General features: G+C 43.4%; 1 protein-coding gene across 1 annotated transcript in view; it reads right to left on the reverse strand.

Annotated features, from left to right (window-relative positions):
- RAB8B (RAB8B, member RAS oncogene family) overlaps positions 1-12,440 on the reverse strand; it is a 68,027-nt gene extending 55,587 nt beyond the window's left edge. The window contains exon 1 of the mRNA XM_057544105.1: positions 12,236-12,440. Within this exon, the coding sequence (XP_057400088.1) occupies positions 12,236-12,359 (124 nt within the window). The 5' untranslated portion in view covers positions 12,360-12,440. The remainder of the gene's footprint in view (positions 1-12,235) is intronic.
- Between the last annotated feature and the right edge of the window lie 327 nt (positions 12,441-12,767).

The raw sequence follows: 12,767 nt of genomic DNA on the forward strand, positions 1-12,767 counted from the left end.
TTACTGGGCCTTATCCAGGGAGAGGCTGATTTCATCCCTCCACTCAACACACTTCTCAAGGGTTTGCTGGTCAGTTTACACAGTTCTTACAGACCACTGGAAGTGACCGCTAAGACAGGCTAAGTGCCAGGGCACTGAGTCCCACGGAAAACTGCAGGGCCCATTCTGAGAGGAACAGGTTGTTGTGGACAGACTATAGTCCAGAACCGAAATGAAGTTCAAGACTCAAGTCTTGGCTCCTCCACCTACCTGCTTGATTGATCAAGAGTCTGTCCCCCTCTCAGAACCTTAGCTTCCTTGCCTAGAACATGAAGACAATCTTTGTCCATGGACATGATTACTGAGGAGTTTAAACAGGGACGTAAGTGCAAGTACTCTGTAAACAGTAAAGGTCCAAGCGAAGCAAAGGGGCAGCCGAGGAAGTCTGCTTATCTCCTAACTGGTCTCTGTGTGGAAAATCCCCAGTGACTCCCCACTGCTCTCAGGATAAAAGTCCAGACTCCTGAACAGGTGTAAAGTCCCTTCACAATCTGCCCTCTAACTACTCTTCAACTTGACCTCTTGTCACATGCCCATCACTTGAGGAGTTCCTCCAGGGGCTGTGACTCCCACACCTGCAGGGGACAGCCCTCCCTCCTGACACTCCACATTCTACCCAACTAGCCCGTCCTGGGGGCCTGATTTTAACCTCCACGTCATTCCCCCCTAGACGTCCTCCTCTACCTCTCCTCTATGCTTTCCTAACATCTTACATTAATCCCTTTGAAGCCCTTTTCATCATTGTGTTCAAACTGCCTGGATACTCACTACTCTTTTCTCCTCTCAATATTTCGTGGACTAAAGAACACTGTTAACTGAATGAGTGAATTTAGTGAAAATAACTTAGTGTCTGACACTAGTAGCCTACTAACAAATCACTACAGTTCCCAACCCCAGCCTCTCCTTTTTACTGATAAGAAAAGGCCAAAAAAAAAAAAAAAAAAAGACAAAAGAAAACAAAGGCCACGAGAAGCTAAAAGACTTGCCCGAAAGCAAATGACTAATCACCCTACGTCTCCTAGTTCGATCTCTGACTGTTCTCCCACAAAATACTTACTATGTCCAGGTTTTATGCTATACCATCAATGTCTTTCCATAGCAAGAGAACTGAAGGTAGAGGAGTTGTAAGAGAAAAGAGACTTGAAATCAGAAAACTACTGCTCAAGGCCAGGCTCTGTGTGACCCTGAACAATCTCCATGCCTCTGGGTCTCAGGCCCCCCAACTGTCAAACAGAAATGTAGCATCAGCATACCTAAGAAGCAAAAGGCTTCCTATTGTTTGTTTATTTTTCACCTACTTCGCCATGTTTTATGTGACAAAAATGAGGTAATCTGAAAATACTTTATACATCTCAAAGAAGTATTTTTACAGCTTTCGAGTACAGTTATCCCTGGGTACCTGTGGGGGACTGGTTCTAGGACACCCCCGCCCCAAAGAGTATGCATACCCAAACCTGCAGATGCTCAAGTCCCTTATGCAAAATGGCACAGTATTTGGCATATAACCTATGCACATCCTCCCATGTACTTTAAATCATCTCTGTATTACTTACAATACCTGACACAACGTAAATGCTATGTAAATAGATGCTGGCACGTGGCAAATGCAAGTTTTGCTTTTAAGAACTTCCTGGAGTTTTTTTTCCTGAGTATTTTCAATCCAAGTTTGGTTCAATCCTCAGGATGTAGAATCTGTGGATGTGGAACCCATGGATACAAAGGGCTGACTATAGTTATTTTTCTGGTGACATTTAGCTTTATTGTTTAAACCAAGACATTTTTAAGGACAGGATTCAAAAACATTAAGCAGTCTCTTTGGTACTATAAAAAGTTTAATCGAATGACAAGATCAACACAGGCTCAGCTTGGATTAACTAATGCTACTTCTTCTTCCTTCTGTCTTCATGCCATCAAAACCCTAGTGTCTACCTGCAAAAAGAAACCTCCCCACAATCATTAACTGAAAAAGGACAAACCCTTTTTTTCTTTACAGACACTACTTGATTTCATAGACTCACAGAATGCTGCAGCCAGAAGAGACTGAAGACCATCGAAGCCTGAACTTGCCTTTCACAATGAGAAAACAGGCCTGGTCTAATGTCCTTAGGAAGGACTTGTGCCATCACTGATTGGAAACGTGCAACAATTGTCTTTCAGAGTACTATATACTTTATTTTGCAATAACAAGGAGACGACCTGACCAAAAAAATGTGGTAAATCATATAAAGAGATTCCAACAGAAAATAAAATACAATGGTGTTTATCGAAGCTGAAGGCTGAAGGGCCAAGACAGAGACACACCTCTGATGATATTTATATATACATGTTTTTAAATGTAATTGTTATGGAATTTTGTGGATGTGAAAGAAATTATTTTGCTTGTTTCGTTAATTTTTCATGCTTCTATAAGACTGGAAATTTTCAAAACAATAGTAAGTAGACAAAATAGGAAATGCACTCACTCAAATTATTTTGTTTATGGACAACATCCTAATCTGTTCATTGCTGGTTATGACTGAGACATGGTTATGACAATTTTTTATTATTTAGTTTTAAACAATGTAAGAAAGCAATGCAGTCAAAAGTCACCATATCTTAGGCAGAAGTTTCTAACTCCTCACCCAACAGTTTATTCCAAGTGTTAACAAAAGCAAAAGAGACTGAACAGTAGTCAAAGCAACTGATACAGGAGAAGGGTGGAATGCTGTTTTCATTCTTCTCTTCCCAATCCAATCCCCTCTCCCCAAACCCTGATAGGGGTGAGGTGTTAATGGAGAGTGAAATGAGAAAGTGGTCTGAATCATTCCAAAAATGGAATAGTTAACTCTCAATAAAGAATTGTTTTCCATGCCATCTCAAGATTTTATTCAGAGACCTTAAGAAAAGAAAAAATAAAAAAATTCCTTGTTGAAAAACAGAAACAGCTATCCCATCCAAATTCATAAGCCACAAATTACAGTAGGGTTAGTCACTGACATCTCACAATGCAAACTTTCTTTTTTTTTCGTAATGGATTTCGTGTATGAGATTTGCATGAGATTAAACTATTTTGCGATACCTATTCCAGCTAAACAAATATTGCATAGGGTCATAAGAAATGAACTCTTATAATTCAACTTTTAAGTAGATCACCCTATATTTCAGGTCAAAAGTTGATCATACATTTTAGAGACTGCCCTTCTACTTTATACATCAGGAAAATATCTATGAATTATTAAAAGAATTACTGCCAAGTTCTTCCCTCAAATATGCAAAATTACGACATGATGTGGGGAAGTCACGCCAGTCCCAACTTTGCCAGCAGGAAGCTGTGAAACACGACATACTGCTTAACGACTTTGTGGTTGGTTTTTATCATGATGAGGTGGGATTCCATACCTAACCGAGCTTCTGCTAAGCGCTTTGAAACCCTGCAATGCCGTCATGGGACTGCAAGCAGCACTGTCACCCAGCCTGTCTTAGTGACAGCAAGCCTAATCTAATGAACATGAGGACATGCAGAGCTTTCGCATTTTCTCCTGGGAGCCAAGAATTAAAATTCTGGGCTGAGGAAGATGAGAGCTCCGTAGAAAACGTCCAAAGTTTCAGCAACAGGTAAATACCAAAATGACTAATTAAACTGATGCTGGATGCTACAGGCAGACAGCAAGAAAATACTTTGTCACAGTCAAGAAACAGGGCTGCTGCAAGAACTGTTTCCAAGTTGTTTCTATCACTTTATGTGGCTTCCCTAAGGAAGTCCTAAGTAACTAAGTAACTTTTAAAAAAAAAGCAGTGCAGACATTTCTTCCTCTAAGGACAATCAGGCACCTACTTCCTTTAAGTTTCTTAATAATTCAACGCAAAATAAGGAAAATCCCAAAAGTCAAAACTGAACACAGGAAAAGGACACATCTCCAGACACAATGTATCCAATAGGGACTTCTCTGGTGGCTCAGTGGTTAAGAATACACCTGCCAGTGCAGGGGACACTGGTCCGGGAAGATCCCACATGCCACAGAGCAACTAAGCCCATGCACCACAACTACTGAGCCTCTGCTCTACAGCCCATGCTCTAGAGCCCACGAGCCACAACTACTGAGCCCGTGTGCCACAACTACTGAAGCCCGCATGCCTAGAGCCAGTGCTCCGCAACAAGAGAAGCCACCGCAATGAGAAGCCCGCGCACCACAACAAAGACGCAATGCAACCAAAAATAAATTTATTTTAAAAAAGAAATATATATATATATATATATATATATGCAATAGTCATTGACAGATAATGTTTTAATACTGAAATTTAACCATGACACACTGCACAGCAGACACTACATATTCACTTTAGAAAATAGATAGCAGGGACTTCCCTGGTGGTCCAGTGGTAAAAAATCTGCCTTCCAACACAGGGGACACGGGTTCGATCCCTGGTCAGGGAACTAAGATCCCACATGTTGCGGGGCAACTAAGCCCGTGCACCACAACTAGAGAGAAGCCAGAGCGCTGCAACAAAAGATCCTGCATGCCTCATGAAAGATCCCACATGCCTCAACAAAGATCCCGTGTGCCGCGACTAAGACCGACACAGCCAAAAAAAAAAAAAAGAAAATAAATAAAGAAAAGAAAAAGAAAAAGAAAATAGATAGCAAATGTGTAGGATGTTGCCATCCACTCTCTCCATCCATTGCCCATGGCCCACATCAGGAATCTATCACAGCCCTCGGTCTTGCTGAGCTCAGACAGGACCTCAGAACTCTATACAACACAGCATGCTGGGAGGCAGCTACCAACCCATCAGCATCGACATTCATGCTGAAGCCCATTTCGTCCCAGCTTTGCATAGTCCTCAACCCACTATACCAAAATACTGAAACAGATCTTCAGAGAAAGCCACTACATGACAGTTTCAAGACTACCCAAAAACCATCATTTAAGCCATAAAAAGGTATTTTTCCATATTATGTAATTTCTAAAGGATAATAAGAGCAGAAAACATAACTGCAAACATTAGTTTTACTCTAGACACTATGCTGTTCCACTGAGATACACAAGCGGTTCTATATAATAAATGTTTATATCCATCTTTTTTTTTTTTTTTTTTTTTTTAAATTTATTTATTTATGGCTGTGTTGGGTCTTCGTTTCTGTGTGAGGGCTTTCTCTAGTTGTGGCAAGCGGGGGCCACTCTTCATCGCGGTGCGCGGGCCTCTCACTATCACGGCCTCTCTTCTTGCGGAGCACAGGCTCCAGACGCGCAGGCTCAGTAATTGTGGCTCACGGGCCCAGTTGCTCCGCGGCATGTGGGATCTTCCCAGACCAGGGCTCGAACCCGTGTCCCCTGCATTGGCAGGCAGATTCTCAACCACTGCGCCACCAAGGAAGCCCTATATCCATCTTTTTAAAAATAGAATTTGGCTTTATTCAACCCAAACGCCCAGCCCAATTCCAAACCACTCACTACCCTGTCACTCAAACAGTGCTGGGCAGAACACAGACACAAACATAGCTCCATCTGCTAATTAAAACCGGGCATGAAACTGTTAATAGGCATCTGTTGCATTGTTTGAAGCTAATGGGCAAAGACAAAGCTGAAATGGCTCTTCTAAAGCAAACCCAGTGATTTCACTCATTTTCTATTTGGTATTTATGTTAGTGGGGGGTTGGAAGCAGGGTGTTAAACAGCTTATTATGGAGACTGAAAGACAAGTGAAATATCTTTCAGAGTCTAAAATATCCCTTTAAAACTGATTATAGAAAGACAGCATTTTATAGTGGGGGAAATACCATTCTTGTATTAAGAATTCAAATTAAGCACTATTAATCTTGCCTCAGACATCGTCTAATTATCTAGAATATTATGAAAGATAATAACTAAAATTTAAGCAATGCTTTATAGCTCATATAGTGCTTTCATAATTCATTCATCCAATTGATTAGTCATTTAATAGAGGCCTTGGAGACTTAAAAGGTGAATAAGATTTGATTCCTGCCCTAGGGAACTCACATCAACCCTGAAAAGTTGGTATAGTATTAGTATACTCTAGTACAGATAAAGGAACTAAGGCCCTAGAAGGACAACTGACTCACTAAAGGCCAGAAATGTAGGAACGGCAGATGTCAGGACATGAACCCTGATCTGACCCCAGACCTATTGCTCTTAATTGACCACGCAATCTCCCTAACAGCAAACATGAACCAAGCCGCTACATCGGCTACTTAAATTTCAGAAGATCCATATTATGTTATGTTCCACGATATTACTCACCATCTAACAGCTACTTCCCCATTCCCCACTCCCACCCTCTTCTCATCCTGCTATGAAAACTCTTTCCTGAAGAATTTTCCCACGTACTCATTCTAACACACACCAGAGAGCGGGTCTCCAGAATGGTCCTGTGTGCAGGCAGGCAGATCTGATCTACAGCCAGCCTCAGGCCATGCCGGCAGCTCCCTGGTCTCCCACTTCTGGTTCCATGGTTCCTTCTAGATTCAGTTATCAGATTCCACTAAAATATCAACTGCTAAATTTTTCCTTGTCTTCAAAGACAATATCCAAACCTATCTCCCTCCAGCTTTTCTTAGAGGATCCAAACAATCTTGGTGCTGTTGCCAAGAGAACCTCCTCCCTGGTTTGCTGCCATGCGGAACAGCTGGTGAAGCTCTTTGTGAAAGTACGCTTATTCTTAAGACACATCCAGGTCTGTCTCCAAGACTCAGTTTCCCACTCCCATCCTTGATTTGTTGAATGGCTTTTTGCACTCGCTAGAACACTAACTGAGGAGATGAGTTTAACCCTTTATGAGCAAGCATTAAAATCCTGAAACAGTGTTCTTTTCAAAGCTATCACCTAGATGGGAAGTCTATCGACAGCTTTGAAAGAAAGGGCCATGGGGCTCTCTCCCTTTCTCCTCTTAGCAGAAGTCCAGGTTCCCAAGCAGACTTTCTGCTGACCCCTCTGTCACCCACCGCCAGTCAGGGCAGTTCTTCATTCTGCGTTGGGAGTCTGGAGGAAGACTCTCCCTTCCCTTCCTTTGCCCAGATGCTGAGAATTGGGAAAGCAAAAGCAGATGTGTGGCCCAAAACTGCTCCAAAGAAAGATGAAAAGAGCTCAGGTCCTCCTGCCCCTGTGGACACCGATGGGGAGAGTGATAACGCAGACGGTGTTCCCGTGCCCAGTTTCCAGAATTCCTTCAGCCAAGCTATTGAAGCAGCCTTCACGAAACTGGACACGCCAGCTACTTCAGATCCCCTCTCTGAAGAGAAAGGAGGAAGAAAAGAAAAAACAAACAGAAGCTCCTGTTCAGCACCTCGGTCGTCCACACCAAGTGACACTACTGGCCTGGCTACCTTCTCCATCCGGTTTTCTTTTTTCTGTGCTTTTGTTTTGTTGCTGTAATTTTTAAGTATTTGAGTTTGAACAGATTAGCTCTGGGAGGAGGGGGTTTCCACAATGTGAGGGGGAACCAAGAAAATTTTAAATACAGTGTATTTTCCAGCTTCCCGTCTTCATGCCAAAATAAAGTACTGACACTCACAAGAGGAAAAAAAAAAAAAGACAGTGACATTAAAATAAGGCTTTATGTACAAAATGTTCAATTTGAAGTTGCCTGTCCCTTACATATTTTTGTTTGAGAGGTTGAAACCACGGAAAACAACTATGAAAATTAAAATAGACTTGCACTACATATCTGGATTATGCTCAGCCAAATGTTGATATCATCTTGGATAAAAATGTAAATATGACAAAGTTTGTTTTTCAGTCAATCAGTCTTGATAAAAACTTTGAATTGCTACCAACCAAAAACAGTTTTTAATTTTAAGCTGGGGTCAGCAAACTCTTTCTGTAAAGGAACAGTTAGTAAATATTTTTAAGCTTTGTGGGACCCATATGGTGTCTGTTGCATATTCTTTGTTTTGTGTTACTTTTTAATAACCCTTTAAAAATGTAAAAACCATTCTTCGCTTGTGAACTGCACAAAAACAGGCTGCAGGCCGCAGGCCACATTTGGCCTGTGGGCCATAGTTTGCCAACCCCTAAACGAAAGTAAGTGAAGCCAAGAAAAAAATGTTAGGGAATAAAAATGTTAGGCACTAGGCTGCAACGATTATCAGCACACATTAATATGACATCATTAGTTATTTTGCACATGGAAGGAACTTTCATGGCAGGATACACTTTGATCTCCTAACGTGAAACTACAGACATAGAAAGGGCAAAGGATAGTTAGAACATGCTGAGTTAGCCCATATAAACTCCTATAGGACTCTGAGTTGTATTAGCATTTACCATTTCCCTGAAGTGATACAGCTAATCCAAATGGGAACACCTTAACTTTCCTCACATAAAAGCAAACGTGCAAAATCGAATCCCTCCCTGGAAAAGATGGTGACTTGAATCTATGGTGGTGATCATACTGATCAGAAATAGCAGCAGCTCAGCTGTGAAAAGTGATCCAGACTTGAATCTGGGGTTTCACTAGAGGCTCTTCTACAACCAGCTGTGTGATCTTGACAGTATCAACCTAAGCTCAGTTTTCTTACTTATAACACTGGGCCATGGGCATAAGGTAGATAATTTCTAAGACTCTGCTGTCAAACTATGACTATACTAAATAATAAAACCACTCAGGAAATACCCTAACAGGAAGAAGGGGGCAGGGCAGGGGAGAGACACTTAAGGGAGGAAGCTTAGACTGTCCTGTTAGAGGACAGGGCTGGGTTTTCTCTTTCTGTTCTTCCAGCACCTTGTTCGGTACAGGCCATTCCAAGACATCGATACGACCCTCGCATCAATATTAAAATGCACCCACATCCCATAGGAAATATAATTCAGAGCTACTGTATTACTGTTTCCTAGTTGTCTTAATGCTACATTTTACATACATTTAATTAATCATTATTAATGATCATGTAAGGGGCTTGGGGAGTCAATCAAAAATTTTTTTTTCCGTTCTTAAACGTTTGAACTGAAATGCTAGTTGGTTGTTGGTCCTAGACACTGGGCCTACAACTTCAAATGGATAAAACATCCCTACTCAAAAGTTAAATATTATCTGACTGATATACGAAAAGTGTCCCAACAAGTCACTTGAAAAACTGCACCCTCTACCACCCCCAAGAGCAGAAAGGAAATGAGGGGAGCTGGGACATCAGAGAAGATACCAGAACCTTAGATACATGAAAGAAGAAAGCATCTGTGAGACAACTGTTTCTGTAATCAAAATGACTAATTGTCTCCTTCCTTTCATGAATGCAGAACCCCTATCAAAACAGTGTCTAGAGGTGGCAGATGTCCATTTTTTAAAACTACTTAAATTTTAACAAAGCAAAATTAAGACTGTAAATGTATCTCCATGGGAAGAAACAGGCATCCATACATATCTCCCAGAACACACACACACACACACACACACACAAACCCCATGTATTAAGAAATGCCCATTAAGGAATGGACAATTCCTGGGACGCAGACCTTATCAAGTTTTGTCAGCAATGATGTGGCAGTCAGAAAAGCCCTGGAAACTTCCACACTGAGGTGCTTCAAGAAATAATTATGACTGGGAGGAGATGGACCACCAACTCTCCCCTCAGCAACCTCAGATCACCTGGAAAAAGGGGTGACGGTTGGAGGCGGGTAGATATTGCTGCCAGAGATGTGGACACTCCAAGCCTATGTTTGTGATCAGTGTGTGTGGAACTTTTCACTAGAATGATGTTAACATTCACCTTATTTTCCTAGCTTAACTTCAACTCCAAAGCATTAGGTTGCAGGTATGTACAGTTTTTGTGCTGTTTGAAGGCAGTGGGCCACCACTTCCTGTCAGAGCTCTGGGGCTAAATAAGAGGCATGGGATTTCCCCTCCTCCATGTCAACTGAAGACACAGCTCAGAGCCTCTCTTTACCACATCCACCCTACGGAAAATACAAAGGCCAGCATCACACATGAGATTCACCCCATTTAACGTCTAACCTCCAGTTCTAAGCTCTTTCAGGACACTTGTTTTCCTGCCTTAATAACTGCAACCCTCCACAAAACCAAATTTCAATCATTAAAAAAAAAAATTTTTAAATCCACAGAAGAAAGATTGTACTCCTTCAGAATGAAAGGTAACTTTTCAAAGCTACTATCGTAAAAGGAAGCAGGCACCCTCCCAGAAAAGATCGGACAAAAATTAAGACCAAAAAAGAGGAAACTAATAAAACTATTACAAACAAGCAAAAGTCATTTAAGGAGCTTAATGGAAACAGCATCAGTGAGATTCAGTCACTTTCGATGCAGGGGAATACTTCTGGGAGGGTCACTCGTAGAACGGACAAAAGGCGACCCACTCGACTTGTTAGAAACCGTCCTTTACCATCTGGACTGCAGTGTGCATTCAACAATGAAAAAGGGTTATGGGGTTTTGAAATGAGTACCAGCATCAAAAATTAACGCCTTTTGGTTGCTGCAACCGCTCCCATCAAATCTCTTAGGAATATACTTGAGACATGACATTTAAAATCTGCTTCCTCCGAAGAGAAAAAGTCCCACTCAAGAATGACTGCCAAGAACTTGCAACTCAAACTTCCCTAAGCCCAGACATCATAACACCCGGGAGGTTTCAGACCACTCAATCCATATGAAAGACGCCAGAACAAACAAACCATAGCCCTTCCTAGTGCTTGGCTGAAGAGTGCTCTATACCCCAATATTCTTCTTTTATAAATGATAAATTATCCTTAAAACATAACTCATTACCATAGCACTAGCCCCCTAATAATCCCAGCAATTCTTGGCGAAATATGCTGTAAGAACCATTTGAAAGATGCTTAAGTGAGCCGCTATGAGAAGCCATGACATTATCCAGACAACCAAGAGCTAAGATTCTTAAGGTACTTAATTAACCGCAGCTATTTAACAAGGGAAATGATGTTAAGGTCACTTGTACAGGCAGCTTAAAACCAGCTCTGATTTGCTCTTCTTCAGGTTTACGTTAAGTTAGAGATCTTGTTACCTGACCAGAGTCTTCCAAAAGTAGGAAGGACAGCTCCCAGCCAAGACCAGAAAAATCAGAATCAATTGAAAGTAACTGAGGGGTATATTGCATGTTGTGATTCGTTTAGCAAGTAATAATTAAAACCAAAGGAAAATATACAGGGAGGCAGGCAGAATGTAAGATCAATTCCCCAGCTGAGAATTATTAAACCTTCAAGGCTAAGAACTTTAAAAACTGAGAAGTGCTGTGGCACAGGAGATAGTAAAGGAATGAACCACATTTTCCTGACCACACCATTCCCAAAGTCACCCATCCTCTTAACACCCTTAACACTCACAGAACAATTTAATGCTCCATAGACAGCATCTCATTATCAGTCACTTTTTGCTCTTTCTCCTGCACTTGATCCAAAGGGAGTAAAGAGAGAGAAAATGGTAACCAGTGCTCCCACTTACTGGAGAAAGTCCTACTTTCCATTTCCTCTCCCTTTCCCATCTTCTCTCTTCTCTGCTCAACCTCTCTACTGTATATTCTGCTTCCCTTTTTCCTTTCTATTTCACAGCCAGCTCTCCTTTACTTTCTCCACCAAGTATCCTCATTCCATCCTCTGGCCCCCTGAACTCATCTTCTACCTGCAATTTTCTTCTGCCCCCTCCCATGATATCTATGACCAGACTTCTTGTAGCCAGTGCCCCTCATCCCTTACCTCCTGATCACTCATTCCTCCGAACTCCTTCCGGATTCCCGGGTTCTCACCTCTCTTGTCCCTTGTGTCCTCTGTCCTCTACTTCACGGACCTCCCATTCCCATTCCCCCAACCCTTCATTTCCCCCTTCACATTTCCTTCCTCTTTCCTGTCTTTTAATCCATTTCACACCCACTATTCCCTTCTCTCTCTCCATGAGATTTCCTGTGTCCCCCCCACTCTGTCCTTCTAAGACCCCTCCCTGTCACACCCCCAACCCTCTCATTTCTCTCAACACCCCTAGTCCTTGTTCTTCTGGTTCCTCCTCCCCTTCCTTTGCCCCCAAGTTCCTCCTTTCAACCGCCCGCCCCCCCAGCCTCACGTCCCCACCGGCCCCCCTCCCTCATGCCTTCACCCTCTCCCACTGTCCTCGCAGCCCTGCTGTCCCCGGGGTCCCTTCCCTGGGGCTCCCAAGCCCTCCCACCGCTCTCTCCCGGCCCCCTCGCACCCGCTCCCCATTTCTCACTCCCCGTCCCCGGCCGCGGCCCCTCCCTCACCGATGGTGGAGATGAAGGTGGTGTTGAAGGCGTCCTCGGAAAAGCGGAATAGGAGGCAGGTCTTGCCCACCCCCGAGTCGCCGATCAGCAGCAGCTTGAACAGATAATCATACGTCTTCGCCATCTTCTCGCTCCGGCCCTCTGACCGCGGAGCGAGAGGAGCGGCGGAGAGTGGCGGGGAGGGGGCCGCGGGCGAGGGGGCGTGCCCGCTGAGCCGCCGCCACTCGCCCCGCCCCGCTCCCCGCCCCTTTCCTCGGAGAAGGCCTGCGCGCCCCGCCCCGCATGGCCAATCCGCAGAGACTTCGTCATCACCGCCCGCGCCCCAGTGTTTGGTGGGGCTTGTAGTTCCTTTGAGGAGCTTCGGGCGTGCCCGGGGCGGCCTGTCCCCGCGGCCCCAAAGGATAAAAGAAGAGCCGCTCTGGGCTGGGTGATCGGGGATTAGGCGTTTCCACTCGAGGTAGGCAGGGAGGGCCGGTTTCCAGCTCTGCGTGTCCTACCACCGGAACTTAACTTCGTCGTTTCTTTGTGTGCT

This window comes from Balaenoptera acutorostrata, chromosome 3 (assembly GCF_949987535.1).
Source record: "Balaenoptera acutorostrata chromosome 3, mBalAcu1.1, whole genome shotgun sequence".
Lineage (NCBI taxonomy): Eukaryota > Metazoa > Chordata > Mammalia > Artiodactyla > Balaenopteridae > Balaenoptera > Balaenoptera acutorostrata.